Raw genomic sequence first — 16398 nt, forward strand, 5'->3', positions numbered from 1 at the left:
TCATGCTCACTCTCTCTCTGTATCTCTCTGTCTCAAATGAATAAATAAAATCTTTTTTTTTTTTTAAAGATTTTATTTATTTATTTGACAGAGAGAGACACAGTGAGAGAGGGAACACAAGCAGGGGGAGTGGAGAGGGAGAAGCAGGCTTCCCGCCGAGCAGGGAGCCCAATGCAGGACTTGATCCCAGGACCCTGGGATCATGACCTGAGCTGAAGGCAGACGCTTAATGACTGAGCCACCCAGGTGCCCCTGAATAAATAAAATCTTTAAAAAAAAAAAAAAAAGCAGAGGTGACAACCTGGACTTGCAGTTGGCATCTGAAGTGGCGGCAGTCTTGTGGGACTGACACAGGTAGATAGTGTTAACGTTGTGTTAAATTGTAGGATACCCAGCCTGTATACACCTGAAAATTAGGGAATTGCTTGGTGGTGTATGTTGGAACTACACTTACTAGTTGCAGAGATAGATGGGCTATGCTTACAAGAATATAGCAAATAACAAAAGCATTCAGTGAAAATATGGAATTTACAATAAATAGTATGTTTTGCGATTATTTGCAAATTGTGTTGTAGACATCTTTATATCAGTGAAATTTATAAATACAATTATTTGTGTATATCTATGCATTAATACTTTTCAGAGAGCTAGTTGCTAAACATTTAAACAGCACAACCTGGAAGAAACAGACAATAAACAAACAATATAATGTGAGGTGTTAAGGACTAGGAAGAAATCATAAAGCCTTCTGGGGTCAGAGTGTCAGAAGAATATGTTATTTTGCATGGGCAGTCAGGGAAGATCTCTGTAATAAGATAGCAACTGGGCAGAAACCTGAATGAACTGAGCCACATGCAGTGTCTTAAGTAGAGGAACTAGCAAGGACAAAGGCAGTGAGGTAGGAATGTTCCTGTGTTTTCAGGCGAACAGCAAGAGTCTGGTTGGGACGCCTGGGTGGCTCAGTCGGTTAAGCGTCTGCCTTGGGCTCAGGTCATGATCCCAGGGTCCTGGGATCGAGTCCCGCATCAGGCTCCCTGCTCCGCGGGGAGCCTGCTTCTCCCTCTGCCTCTGTCTCTCTCTCTGTCTCTCATGAATAAAAAAAAAAAAAAAAAAAAAGAGTCTGGTTTAGCTAGAGCCTAGTAAGCCAGTGAAAAGGAGTAGATTGAGATCCAAAAGGTGGAGAGGGCCATGTAGGCCAATAGTAGAGACTTTGAGGTCAATTTTACTCTAAGAGACAGTAAGCACTGAAGAGTTTTACATGGTTGTATCATGACCTGAACTTTACTTTTTTTTTTTTTTAAGAGAGAGAGCGAGCACACGTCACTGGGGAGAGGCAGAGAGAGAAGAAGAGAGAATCCTAAGCAGGCTCCATCTCAGGACCCTGAGATCATGACCTGAACCGAAATCAAGAGTCAGACGCTTAACTGACTGAGCCACACAGGTGCCCCTGAACTTTACAGTTTTAAAAGGTCACTCAGGCAGCTGTGGGAACAGACTGTAGGGGGAGAGCATGTGAGTGTGAGGAAGCTGGAGACCAGTCAGGTGAGAGATGATGTGGCTTGGACCATGGAAGACAGCAGTGGAGTTGATGAGAAGCAGATTTTTAAATTTTATTTATTTTATATATTATATACATTATATATATAATATATACATTATATATATTTATATACATTATATATATTTTTAGCAGTTAGATTTTTTATTTTATTTATTCTTTTATTATTATAATTATTTTTTAAAGATTTTATTTATTTATTTGAGAGGGAGAGAATGAGAGACAGAGAGCACGAGAGGGAAGAGGGCAGAGGGAGAAGCAGACCCCCTGCCGAGCAGGGAGCCCGATGTGGGACTCGATCCCGGGACTCCAGGATCATGACCTGAGCCGAAGGCAGTCACTTAACCAACTGAGCCACCCAGGCGCCCTATTATTATTATTTTTAAAGATTTTATTTATTTATTTGACAGATAGAGACACAGCTAGAGAGGGAACACAAGCAGGGGGAGTGCAAGAGGGAGAAGCAGGCCTCCCGCAGAGCAGGGAGCCTGATGCGGGGCCCGATCCCAGGACCCTGAGATCACGACCCGAGGCAGACACCCAACCGACTGAGCCACCCAGGCGCCCTTTATTTTATTTTTAAAGATTTATTTATTTGACAGAGAGACAGCAAGAGAGGGAACACAAGCAGGGGCAGTGGGAGAGGGAGAAGCAGGCTTCCCGCTGAGCAGGGAGCCCAATGTGGGTCTCGATCCCAGGACCCGGGGATCATGACCTGAGCTGAAGGCAGACACTTAACGACTGAGCCACCCAGGCGCCCCAGCAGTTAGATTTTAGATATATTTTGAAATCTACCTGACAGAAAATGCTGATGGGTTGGATGTGGGATGTGAGAGAAAAAGGTGAGTTAAGGATGACTCCAAGGTTTTTGGTCTGACCAACTGGAAGACTGTAACACCATTTACTTGAAAGAAATCAGAAAGTGGTTGGGGAAGGGCAGGTTGGGAGCCATGATGGAAATTTATTGGTTAGAGGCTTGAATGAACTTTCTGTGGTAAAGGAAATGTTCTATGCCTTATCTGGAGAGGTGGTGTATACACTGTGAAAACACAACGAACTGAATATTTAATAACTGCATTTTATTTTACATAAATGATGCCTAAGCAGAGCCCCCCACTGGAATTTACCATTTATTGATAATGAGGAAGCCTTAAGATAAAGGGGGTTTACTTTATTTTTTTGTTTTTTTTTAATATTCTCCACATCCAACATGCGGCTTGAATTCATGACACTGAGATCAAGAGTTGGCATGTTCTTGGCCGCCTGGGTGGCTCAGTCGGTTAAGCATCTGCTGTTGGCTCAGGTCATGATCCCCGGGTCCTGGGATCGAGCCCCGCATCGGGCTCCCTGCTCAGCAGGAAGCCTGCTTCTCCCTCTCCCACTCCCCCTGCTTGTGTTCCCTCTCTCGCTGTGTCTCTCTCTGTCAAATAAATAAATAAAATCTTGAAAAAATAAACAAATAAATAAATAAATAAAATCTTAAAAAAAAAGAGTTTCATGTTCTTCCAACTGAGCCAGCCAGGAACCCTGAACGGATTTTACTTTAAAGGTTACACATGAGTGGGAATGCCATCCATCTGGAAGCTATTGAGATCTGAGGCTGTTTTGGGGGTGATCTTCCCATCTCTTTCATGGGGTCTCTGCATCTTCCTAAGCCTCTGCATCTATATAACTTTTTTTTAAATGATTTTATTCATTTATTTGAGAGAAAGAGAGAGAAGGAGCCAGGGGAGGGGCAGAAGAAGAGGGAGAAGCAGACTCCCTGCTGAGTGCGGAGCCCAACTTGGGGCTCGATCCCAGGACCCTGAGGTCATGACCTGGGCCAAAATCAAGAGTCAGACACTTAACTGGCAGATCCACCCAGGCACCCCTACATCACTTTCTTAAGCTTGATAATCAAGAAAACAAGCTCTGGGCGCTTGAGTGGCTCAGTCGTTGGGCATCTGCCTTCGGCTCAGGTCATGATCCCAGGGTCCTGGGATCGAGCCCCGCATCGGGCTCCCTGCTCGGCGGGAAGTCTGCTTCTCCCTCTCCCACTCCCCCTGTTTGTGTTCCCTCTCTCGCTGTGTGTCTCTCTGTCAAATAAATAAAATCTTTAAAAAATAAGAAAAAAGGGGCGCCTGGGTGGCTCAGTCGTTGGGCGTCTGCCTTCGGCTCGGGTCATGATCCCAGGGTCCTGGGATCAAGCCCCGCATCGGGCTCTCTGCTCAGCAGGGAGCCTGCTTCTCCCTCTGCCTGCCACTCCCCCTGCTTGTGTTCCCTCTCTCGCTGTCTCTCTCTGTCAAATAAATAAAATCTTAAAAAAAAATAAAAATAAATAAGAAAAAGAAAACAAGTCCTGATTTGTAGCATTTGCTGATTTCTGTGACATAAATATTCCCACCATACCTATTTCAAGCTACAGGACACATCAAGCTACATCAAGTTACAATATAATCCTGGTAAAGTGAGGTAATGGAGAACACAGACTCCAGTGCAGGCAAGTTTCTTTGCCCAGTGAGTTTCCTCATCTGTAAAATGAAATGGTAGTAACTAATGCTTCCTCTATAGGGCTGTTGTGAAGATTTAATGAGTTGATATATGAAAAGCACTCAGAGCAGAGCCCAACATTATGTACCTTTTAACTGTTATTAGCTCTGCTCTTAATTTATTTGTGTGATGTTGGGCAAAACCCTTCCTCTCTCTGGATCTTAGCTCCTTTATTTGTAAAACAAAGAGGTTTATTATATTTAATCTTTGAAGTCCTTCCAGTTCTAGAAATCTTAGGACCATCAATGACTCCAGTTAAAGAGAAATCTCAGCCTCCCTTTCTGTTTTTTGTTTTGTTTTTGTTTTTTTTTTTGAGATCTTATTTATTTGAGACAGAAAGAGTGAGCGACAGAGAGAGAGCATGAGCGGGGTGGAGGGGCAGAGGGAAAGGGAGAAGCAGACTCCCCACTGAGCGGAGAGGCTGATGCAGGGCTCAATTCCAGGACCCTGGGACCACAAGTAGAACCAAAGGCGGACGCCTAATTGACTGAGCCACCCAGGCGCCCCACCTGGTTAAGCACTTTTCCTGAAATCACAGGTATAAGGCCCCTGAGTGGTGCAAGAGACAGCCAGGTGAATTCTATCCAAAATAAAACCAGCCCAATGTGTAGAGTTAAAATTAATGGTCAGCTTTGGTCTCAGCCTGGGAAAACTTCTTCAGGGCCAAAACTTTCCGGCAGCTGGGACTTCTTCACTCTATCTGGCAGCTCCAGGTGCTGGTCAGTTCTGGCTGCCTCATTTGTATGCCTGCCAGGTGCCTTTGTTTAAGAACTTCCTGATTCTCCCCTGCTAAGGAGGTGCGAGGGAAATGTCTTTTTTTTTTTTCTTTTCTTTGTTTTAATGGAAAGAAACAGAAATAAAAAGAAGGAAACAAATACAGAGAGACACTAGATATATAGAAATAGATTAAAAGAAATAGAGAAGTTGAGAAAAAAGCACTAGGAGAAAAAAAAATTTTTTTAAAGACTATTTTGACAGAGAGGGACTGGGTGGGAGGGGCAGAGGGAGAGGAAGAGAGAGAATCTCAAGCCGACTCCATGCTGAGCACAGAGCCCCATGCGGGGCTCAATCCCACAACCCCGAGATCAGGATCTGAGCCAAAATCAAGAGTTGGGTGCTCAACTAAGTGACCCACCCAAGCACCCCTTTCCTACGTTTTCTAACAAAAGACAACAAATAGAGCTAAAGATAAAAGCTGATTCCTACCACAACTCCAGAGAATTTTTTGGAAACACTGTGTTCAAAATAAATATATGCAAGGGGCGCCTGGGCGGCTCAGGCATTAAGCGTCTGCCTTCGGTCATGATCCCAGGGTCCTGGGATCGAGCCCCGCATCGGGCTCCCTGCTCGGCGGGAGGCCTGCTTCTCCCTCTCCCACTCCCCCTGCTTGTGTTCCCTCTCTCACTGTGTCTCTCTCTGTCAAATAAAATCTTTAAAAAAAAAAAGAAAGAAAGCTACAAGTTGGGCTCCCAGCTCAGCGGGGAGTCGTGCTGCTCTCCCCACTGGTGCTCTTGCTCTCTCAAATACATACATACATACATACATACATACATGCTTCTCCTCCCTCATCCTCAACCCGTTGTGATCTCTCTCTCAAATAAATAAATAAATTAAAAAAAAAAAAAAGCTCAGTTCCTGACCTTAAGGAGCCTGAGTCCAGTGTTGCGGAGAGTGTCTTGACCATGGATGACTGCTCCTGGAGAGCTGTGAAATGGTGACAGGCAGGGAAGACTTCTCTCTAAGAGCACAACTTCCCGGAGAATCAAAAGTGATGCAAACTATAGGAGAGACTGGAGTCTCTGTTCTGGGACCTGTGAGGAGATACGTTGGTGGAACCTCAGGGAAGTCTGGGGGACCCCCTTGTCAGAGTAAAGTTACCTGTCCAGGGATTTCCTGACTTCATGGTTCCCTTTGGCTGTATCTTGTCTCCTCCTCCCCCACCCCTCCAACTCCCTACCCTGAAGCTAAAGGAGTCTGGGGTGGAGTCAAGACTCTCAGAAGCCAGTTAAACCAGTTCCTGCAGGCCTGAACACTGCCCTGCTGAGGAATAGCCCCTGCAGAAAACTACTGTCCCCAACTGTAGCCACAGCCAGCGACAGAAGGTGCAGAGACCAGGGATGGGGAAAGAACTCAGGGAAAACACAAATCAGCACCTACTCCAAATACAGGTGGACCCAACCTGGACTTGTAGATGCCCAGTGGGGCCAAGCTGATGCTGGTCACCCCCTCACTCTGGTCAGCAATGGCAGAAGTACGAGTATGAGAAGTATGGCACCAATGTCTTTCTCCAATTCTCCCAGCTCAGCTCTTAGCAGAGTTCTTAGTGTTATCTGAGAAGCTGCCCCTCAATGTCTCAGCCCAGAGCTCTCTCCAGCATTGCTTAGCCCCCTGTGTCTTGGGGGAAGGGCCACACATGGATTCTTAACTCCAGCATGGGCAGCCTGGCTAAGCCTCTCACCTCTCTGTGGTTAAAAGCGGAGGCTGCAACCAGGACGGATATAGAGAGGCTCATGGTTCCTGCTTAGGTAAAAGCCTGGCTGGACGCTTGAGGACTTGAAGCTTTTTGTCAAAGTGAACACCAGCTAGTGCCCATGCTCCTGGCTGCCCCATAGTCACAATTATTTGGACTGAGCTTAAGTGAGGGAGATCTGCCATATCCCTGGGACTGTGAAATCTCAACAGATGGCTCAGGCTGTTGGGAGCCGTGGGAATGCTTTACAGTTGTGCTCTATTTCAAAGCACCTTCATATCCCTTATCGCTTTAGTTCACAATCAGCCCAGGGAGATTCAAACAGCTTACAGCCAAAGAGCTGGTTAATCATTAGAGACAGGATTTAACTAAGAACATCAGCCTCAGATCCAGCACTCTTTCTCCAAGCTGCCTCCTACCCAACCCTCCTTCAAGATTGATATTAAAGCTCTGCCTGTCCCTTCTCTTTCCTTCCTTAGAAAAAATGTGTATTGTGCGTATCTTTGCTCACACTCTATACTGAGTTTAGGCAGGGTTGATACCTCCGGAGTTTGGGAACTAAGTTATGGCTCCCCCTACTGGGTGGATGATGGATTCATTGGCCCAAAGGAGAATTTACCCAGTCTCCCCAGAAGTTTCTGGGTCTCTTAGGAAAATCCTGTATTTGCCTGTGCTTGGAAAGACCCCCCAAAACAAAGATCCCTGTGGAGGAGTGTGATCATGGAAGATTTTCTAGAAGATTAGGACCTGAGCTTGAAGGATTTTGACAGGAGTTTGTTGTAATTTCTTTTTTGATTGAGAGCAGTTTTGACAAGGAAAGTGCCCTATGAGTTGAGAGAATGAATGAGCTAGCTGGTTTAAGCAGAAAGTTCATACCAAAGGAAAGGGAAGTGAGGAATTTTTGTTTTAGGTTTTTGTTTTGTCTTGTTTTAAGTAGGCTCTATGCTTGAAGTGGGGCTCAAACTCTTGACCTTGAAATCAATAGTCGTGTGTTTTATGGACTGAGCCAGCTAGGTGAGTGAGTGAATGAATGAATGAATTAATTAATAAAAACATAGCTACAATATCATTATTATACCCAGAAAAAGTAACAATCGTTACTTTAAAAAAATTTTTTTTTTTAAAGTAATCTATATGCCCAGCATGGGGCTTGAACTCACGACCTCAAGATCAAGAGTTGCATGCTGTACTGAGCCAGCCAGGTGCCCCAACAATCACTACTATTACCCAATATCCAGTCAGTGTTGATTTTCTTTTTACAGTAGCATTGTTTTGAATCAGGATGTAAACACCATCTATGCATTACATTTGCTTGATGTCTGTCTCAAATCTCAATCTATTACAGTTCTCTTTCTTCTTGCTATTTGTTTGTTGGAAAAAAAACAGGTCATTTCCCCTACATCCTGGATTTGATTGCTTGCATCCCCATTATACCATTAATATGTTCCTCTAGCCACTGTATTTTCTTAGAACTGATAGATCTGTGCTTGTTTAGATCAAGTTTGATTTTCTGGCAGGAACGCTTCTTAGGTAATGCTGTTAACTTCCTATCACAGAGGCCCCTGGCTGGCTCAGCTGGTGGAGCATGTGACTCTTGATCTCAGGGTCCTAGGTTCAAGCCCCATATGGGATATAGAGACTACTTAAGAATAAAATCTTAAAGGGGCGCCTGGGTGGCTCAGTCATTAAGCGTCTGCCTTCGGCTCAGGTCATGATCCCAGGGTCCTGGGATCGAGCCCCGCATCGGGCTCCCTGCTCAGCCAGGAGCCTGCTTCTCCCTCTCCCACTCTGCCTGCTGTGTTCCCTCTCTAGCTGTCTCTCTCTCTCTCTGTCAAATAAATAAAATAAAATCTTTAAAAAAAATAAAAAATAAATAAAATCTTAAAAACAAAAACAAAACTTCCTATTGCAACCCATCAGGAGGCACAAATATCTGGTGGTCTCTCTTTTTGTGATGAGATTGACCTGCAAATTTTTTTTTAAAAAATTTTATTTATTGGGGCACCTGGGTGGCTTAGTTGTTAAGCGTCTGCCTTCGGCTCAGGTCATGATCCCAGGGTCCTGGGATCGAGCCCCACATTGGGCTTCCTGCTCCGCGGGAAGCCTGTTTCTCCCTCTCCCACTCCCCCTGCTTGTGTTCCCTTTCTCTCTGTGTCTGTCTCTGTCAAATAAATAAATAAAATCTTTTTAAAAATTTATTTATTGGGGCGCCTGGGTGGCTCAGTTGGTTAAGCGACTGCCCTCGGCTCGGGTCATGATCCTGGAGTCCCAGGATCGAGTCCCGCATTGGGCTCCCTGCTCGGCAGGGAGCCTGCTTCTCCCTCTGACTCTCCCCCCTCTCATGTGCTCTCTGTCTCTCTCGTTCTCTCTGTCTCAAATAAATAAATAAAATCTTTAAAAAAAAATTATTTATTTATTTATTTATTTGTCAGAGAGAGAGAGCATGAGAGCAAGCACAAGCAGGAGAAGCAGCAGGCAGAGGGAGAAGCAGGCTTCCCGCTGAGCAAGGAGCCCTACTCGATCCTGGGACCCCGGGAACATGACCTGAGCTGAAGACAGACGCCTAGCCAACTGAGCTACCCAGGTATCCCGACCTGCAAATATTTTAAGTAGGCTCCACACCCAGCGTGGAGCCCCACGTGGGGCTTTAACTCACGATCCTAAGTTAAAGACCTGAGCTGAGATCAAGAGTCGGATGCTTGGGGTGCCTTGGTGGCTCGGTCCATTAAACAACCAACCCTTGAGTTTGGCTCAGGTCATGATCTTAGGGTTGTGTGATTGAGCCCTGCATCGGGCTCCCCGCTCGGTGAGGAGTCTCTGCTGGAGATTCTCTCCGTCTCACTCTGCCCCTTCCCCTGCTCGCATGTGTGTGTGTTCTCTCTCTCAAATAAATAAATCTTAAAAAAAAGAAAAAGAGTTGGAGGCTTAACCAACTGAGTCACCCAGGCACCCCATGACCTGCAAATACTTTGCATTTTCTCTTCCTTTTTCTTTTAAATTTTCCTTTAACCTTTTCCTTATCAATAGACTTAGGATACTTCCAGGTGTTTTTGTTTGTTTTTTGTAATTAATGCTATGGCAAACCATCCTTATACATCTATCTTTGGCAAAACAAATTGCCTAGAACATTTCCTAAAATTCCCAGAAGTGAAACTACTGGGTCAATGGATATAATCAACAGTTTTTCAACATAATAAATCCATTTTGACAGGCTAAGCATTCCTAATCAAGACCACAGCCACCATTTAGATTAACCAGTAGCCTAGAAACAATGAAGTCAATGCTAACTTTATCTAATGACTCATGCATCTTCCATCCTTGACTCATGGATTCTCTATCCTTGACTCATGCGTGCATCCTTGATCCTTGGGGATCTTTCTCACATTCTGGCTGGTAACTCCAGCTCTGCACAGGCAGGCACAAGGCAGATCCTCTAGTAGAGCAAGTTCAGGTATGACAGGCCTTAGTTAGATCTATTATTTCCTGCTATCAAGGGGGAGTGCATTAGCTGCATGGGTTATTGGCCAATAGATTCAGGATGGGAAAGCATCCTGCCTCTATAATCTGCACTGTGAAAAGATGACCTTGAGTAAAAATTAAAAATACAGACAGTTTCAGATAGGAAAAGGCAACCAGGGGTGAGCAGTTTGGGGATTACTGCCTTGGCCCTAAAAGGAACGAATCTTCCAGGCAGAATCAATTCAAGTGTGGTTCTGGGCTTTAATTTTTCTTTTACCAAGTCTTAGCTCTATTATGTGAGTACCGTTCATCTTTGTATTATCAAAAAAGAAAAATTTTCTTATATCTCAAATGTGGTTTTATAAAAATTGGTATCTGAAAATTCCTCAGAGTATTCCTATATTAGTTTGCTAAGGCTGTCAAAACAAATTGCCACAAATTTGGTGGTGTTAAAATGACAGAAATCCATTCTTTTACATTTTGGGAGGCCAGAAGTCCAGAATCAAGGCATTAGCATGGCTATGCTCCTTCCCAAGTCTCTAGGGGAGAATCTTTTCCTTGCCTCTTCCAGCTTCTGGTGGCTGTTTTATTTATTGGGGCACCTGGGTGGCTCAGTCGTTAAGTGTCTGCCTTCGGCTCAGGTCACGATCCCAGGGTCCTGAGATTGAGCCCCGCATCGGGCTCCTGGTTCAGCGGGAAGCCTGCTTCTCCCTCTCCCACTCCCCCTGCTTGTGTTCCCTTTCTCGCTGTGTCTCTGTCGAATAAATAAAATCTTTAAAAAAGATTTTGTAGATCTTTTGCTTAGAGATAGATTTTTTAGACCTTTGCTTAGAGATACATCACTCCAATCTCTGCTTTTTTCTCTTCACATTGTCTTCTCTGTATGTTCCTGTATGTGCTTTCCTATCTTTTTTTTTTTAAGATTTTATTTATTTATTTGAGATAGAGAGCGAGCGTGTACGCAAGAGACACTCTCATGGCAGTTAGGGCCTACTCTAACCCAGTACGATTTCATCTTGAACCTTACCTTAGTTATATCTGCAAAGACCCTAATTCCAAATAAAGTCATGTTCTGAGGTTCCAGGTAGACTTGAATTTTGGGGAGACACTAGTTGACCCACAATTCTCAATGTTTTATTGGAAGCCATTAGAAAAATAAGACACATAACAAAATTTAACAAGCCCTGCTATAATATTTACCTACTTTGAGGACAAATTGCTTGAGGGGAGGGATTGCTTCCTATTCTTCTTAGACTTGCCTGCACTAGAATAGTTGTGGATGTTAAGGACCCCGGAAATCATCTAATGTCTAGTCTGAACTCCTCTCCTCATTGTGGAAGATGAAAAAACAACCTAAAGAGAGGAAAAGACTTGTTCAGCCATGGCCACAAGCAGCTGCAGAACTAGAAAAGAACCCATACCCTCCCCTTTTGGTCCACACTTACCCTGAGTGATTGGTCAGCACTTGGGGGATGGCATGGATCCCCCTTGAGGGAATAGCAACAGTATCTCTAGTGATAGACTACTCCTCTCCCCTAGTATGGGAAAAAGATCTAATGGGGGAGACTTAAACATGGTGGTTGGGGCAATAATTGTGTTTTTAGCAAAAGAGCCTAGAAGAGCAGAGTGTGGTGGTGGTGAAGATGAGGGATGTTTCTTACATAAGCAGTACATTACCACCACACCTCAGGCCATGGTACCCAGCACAGTGTTAATCTGCAATGGGCAAATGGCCTTGACCCTGGATCCTCATTATTATTTCCAGTCCTCTGTTTAGGCTGTCACCAGTTAAGGAAAAAAGTAGCTACAAGTGAGGGAAGTTTATTTTCTTTAAGACAGAAGTTGATCATTTGTTTTCTTCCTGTCCATAGCACTAGGGATGTTAATTACAGCTCTGAATGGTGCTTAACAAGAAATGCAGTAAACATGTGACTCTGAGCTCAGTTAATGAGTATTATTATCCTTTAAGAATTCTGACTTCAGCAATTACACACTAATCAAGAGGAGTGTTCAGATGTTAGGCTCAACCCAGCAGGAATTTGAGAGGACAGCTCACAGCCCAGTCTTGGAAAGCTGAATCATAAAAGGGCTCACAACCCCTCTGGAGTGGCTTGGTTCACACCTCTCTCTCTAGTGGTAGAATAGAAACAAATTTCTCATGTTTCTCTGGATTATTCCTTGGAGGAGTTGAATTAAGGGCAGAAGAACCAAGCTAAGAAATCCAAACTTTCTTGTCTTCATTGGTGGTTCCAGACTTAGCCTATGTCTCTACCCTTCCAAAGCTTCAAGCCGTCTCAGCACACTAGCATGAAATGAGATGTGGCTAATAGCGAGTAACACTGAGTGATTCCTCCCCAACCCCCATCCATTGTTGACTCCCAGACATCAGCCAATTGGGAAGGAATGAAAAAGCACTTGGGTCATAGGCTGACTCTTACAATTGACCCCAATGCTAAGCCAAGAGTCTTGACACCCTGACTTGTTATTTTCTATGTGGTAGCTGGATCAGAGAAACCTAGATTGGGAGTCTTTATTAGAAACACTGAAGGCCAGGGCGCCTGGGTGGCTCAGTTGGTTAAGCGACTGCCTTCGGCTCAGGTCATGATCCTGGAGTCCCGAGATCAAGTCCCACATCCGGCTCCCTGCTCAGTGGGGAGTCTACTTCTCCCTCTGACCCTCTTCCCTCGCGTGCTCTGTCTCTTACTCTCTCACAAATAAATAAATAAAATCTTAAAAAAAAAAACAAAACACTGAAGGCCAGATTAATATTAATCAACTCCTGGAGTGGCAAGGGTAGGGAACCCAGAGCACAAATTAGTTTCCAAAGCCTTCTGCAAAAGGATCCAAAAGAGGATGGGAGGAGCCAGTAGACCATTTGGAATGAGGTATGTGGCCTGAGGGAGAACAAGGAAGTTCTTTCATGGCCTGGGAATAGGGACTGAGGGCAGGAAAGGGAGGGACCTTATGAAGTCCACAAAGCTTTTCTGTGAGATACATACTTTGCTGGAAAACAGGAACAGGGACAAGATTCCATGGAAAAGAGCAGCCTAGGCCAGGGGCCCCCCTCCCCCATATCCCGTTACCTTTCTCTGAGCATGTTCCATGAACATGAGTCCCCTAGTAACCAAAACCTGATTGTTGGGAAGTAAAGAAGCAGGTCTTCGTTTAAATTTACATTTCCCAGAAATAATTTGACCATGGCACATTCTGCAAACACCCATCACTATTCCATGGATCGGGTATGCTAAAAACCTCATTTTGGGAAAGGCTCTTCTCCTCTAGGAAGCCCTCTTAATTGCTTCAACCAATTCACTTCCCCCTTCCTGTTTTACGGCCTTTGATCATACAGGTAGATAACTATATGAGTCATTCTGAACTAGTCAGCCTCTAAGGCAGGTGCAAAGGGCAGCTACATCTAGCTTGCCTCGAAAGGAACAAGTACCATGTGAGAGAGAAATATAGCACCTTGCCTGGCTCTGTGGCCCAGCCCTGATGGGTCTTCCAGAATCAGCTGTGAGGAAGATGGTATGATTCAGCAGTCTTTTTCTCAGCTACAGCCCCAAACAAGCTCTGGGAAGCGCATCACTCACTATGGTCACTGTTTCCTCCTCTTATAAAGGGCAGCTAGGAGCTATGGTGCCAACTTAAAAAAAAGATATCCTATTCCCTGGGCCCTGTGCAGCCACTTTCAGTCATTCTCAGTGAACCCTCCACTGAAGCAGACAGAGCCTATCACCGACCCTTTTGGGTGAGAGGAGCTGGTCACCTTGCTCAAATCCATAGTCATTCAGAGCAAGGACTAGCAGCCTTCCTGCTCATCTTCAGCTCGGGCATATTCGTCCTCCACTGGACCCCAGAGCAACTGATCTTGGGCCAGGGCTGGGAACCAAGAACAAGTAGGTTTTAGTGTTTGTGTGTTTGCACTTGACCTGTCTTTAACTGTGAGGGAACTCTTGTGTTCCTCTTTTGCTCCAAGCAATCCGAGCCCCCCAAGGTAACCCTCCAACCAGTCATTTGGGGCTTTTTTTCCTGCTGTCTCTTGACTATACATACTCACTCAAACCACTTTGCAACTGGAATAATATTTATTTTTTTTTTTACTTGGCAAAAAGTCAAGTGCTACATTTTTAAAAACAAAATCTCAAACAATCAAACATATTACCCATCACAGAAGAGGGTCTGGCAACAGTACAAAACAGCCTACTTAAGATCTTTTTTTTTTTAATATACAAGTTGGTTTAAAATGATAGAAGTTCTGTGAGAACTAAGAAATCTACAGCTTGTAGTTTAATAATAGAAAAAAAATTAAGACAATTAAAAGATCTATAGTATCCAGCATTTTACTTAATTCCCTGTTTATAGCACCTATTTCTCTAGGTTAGAAGATGAGAATTCTAGAACCTGTGGTGTGCACCTGGTGTATCACCAAGATAGGGTGGGTTGCTGTCTCCCTTCCCCACCAGCCCCCATTATCAAGGAGAAGGCACTCTTTTTTTCAATCTCCCCACTTAGACCCAGAGCAGAGGGGGATAACTGGGCGAGCAATTTAGAAACTAGAGTGCAAGAATAAATATGACTTTTCCTTTCCCCGGGATGGGCTGTTGACAAAAGCAGAGTATGTGCTTAGAATGGAGGAGGAATCTGGGGGTGGGAACAGCTGCTATCTGCAACATGATGCGTAAAAAGCAAGGAATAACTGGACATCGTGGTCAATCAGTTGCCTGCAAGTTTCAAAACCTCAGACTAAACACAGTTCAAGGGAGGAACAAATTACTAGTCACATCAATGCTTTTACATGCACAATGTTGCTGGCTATAGGCCACCCATCACCATCCCAGGGCTGAGCCAACAAAATGGGAGAGGTGGCTTCAACTCCAGCCCCACTGTAGTAAGAAAATGAACATTCCACACATGAAGCACTCGCTACACACAGATAAACCCCCTGCTTACCCCCACCCTCCTGGACTGAACCCAATTTAGAAAAGAAAAGCAAAACCCATTGGGGAGATTAGAAGAAAGGCAAAGGAGAAGTTTCTCCCCAAAGCCAAGGGGACTGAGTATGTGAATCTTAGCAGACTTAAGGCCCCCCTGCTCCAGGCCCCTGAGATACCAGATCAGGTCTTGTTTGAAGAAGGAAAAGGAAGGCTGGGATGGGGATTCTCGGTATACCAAGTTCTACCAAGCCTTCTGCAGCCTCCAGAACTGCATCCGGATGGAGACCCTGATATTTTAAGGGAGTGGCCACTGGCTAAGCAGATGGGAAATTAAAGTGGAAATGACACACAGAAGTATTCTCACCTGGGGAACACAAAGTTGGGAAGTTGGGTAGGGGACGGATCATTCCGGAGTCCTGGGATGAGCGTCACTAGGAAGCCTGTAATCTGATTCAAAGGGTTTTCCTGGTGGTGATTGTTTTTCTTTCTGTTTTTACTTCCTATAATCAGTGCTGTTAGACTTTTAAAAAACAAGATAAAGACTAGTCCCAAAGCTGACTCTGTGAATAAAGTTGTTTTTTTTATATAAATATTTTAATTACAAGTAATTCTTACTCCAGGTAATTTCAGTGACACACGGTGTTTGCAGGCACCCAAGTTCTCTCTCTCTCTCTCTCTCTCTCTCTCTCACACACACACACACACACAGCCCCCAAACTTTCACAGAAAGTCTGACAGCAACCACATAATTATAAAGGAGCCCTACCTCTCAAGAATGAAGTAAGGGTGAGAATGAGTATGCCAGCCTAAAGAAGCGAAAGGGGAGAGTGTGTGTCACTTAAAGAAAAAATAAGAATTAACAATGTTTGGTTGAGAAGCCAGAAAGAAAAAAGACAGGAAAATTCGGATTACCAAAAGCAAAAGAAAAAAACCAACAACAAAAACACTTCAGATTTCTGTACAGGGCTTCCTGTCAAGTGCCTAAGCCATAGGCAAACTCTCGTGTTCCCACTAAAATGAGGGCCTCACACAGTTGGAAGAAATCAAAAGAAACAAGAAAACTAAGGATGGAAGTTAGTGTAAATCTCTGCATTTTGGGAGTGAGTTAGTTGTCATTAACTCCAGAGCCCGGCATAGTTTCCATGGAGCCCTGAAGGGAGCGGTCCTCCTGCCACAAAGAGTTTCGTTCCAGACGAGTCATAGCAGTGGGTGTAAACAGCATTGGGGAAGAAATCAATGTCCGAAAAGTAATTCCTCCAGGTTTCATCATGATTCTACGGGAAGAAAACAAGACTCTGTTAGCACCTCTAGGCCATGGGGCAGAGAAAAGGATAGAAAGGGACAGGAATGCCTTCTGGTCTTAAGAGCAGAGGATCCTGCATCTAATCTGATGTCAGGAGACTCTGACTGGTGCTCATGGGACTTGGAGCCTCATTTTTCCAAATGAA

At 44.4% G+C, this 16398-nt stretch overlaps 1 protein-coding gene across 1 annotated transcript in view; it reads right to left on the reverse strand.

Moving 5' to 3' along the window:
- Positions 1-14082: 14082 nt before the first annotated feature.
- The window catches only part of DCAF12 (DDB1 and CUL4 associated factor 12), a 31417-nt gene continuing 29101 nt past the window's right edge, over positions 14083-16398 (reverse strand). Inside the window, exon 9 of the mRNA XM_006734599.3 lies at positions 14083-16224. Within this exon, the coding sequence (XP_006734662.1) occupies positions 16066-16224 (159 nt within the window). The 3' untranslated portion in view covers positions 14083-16065. The remainder of the gene's footprint in view (positions 16225-16398) is intronic.

This window comes from Leptonychotes weddellii, chromosome 14, assembly GCF_054177405.1.
Source record: "Leptonychotes weddellii isolate Sample4059 chromosome 14, ASM5417740v2, whole genome shotgun sequence".
In the NCBI taxonomy this organism is placed as follows: Eukaryota; Metazoa; Chordata; class Mammalia; order Carnivora; family Phocidae; genus Leptonychotes; species Leptonychotes weddellii.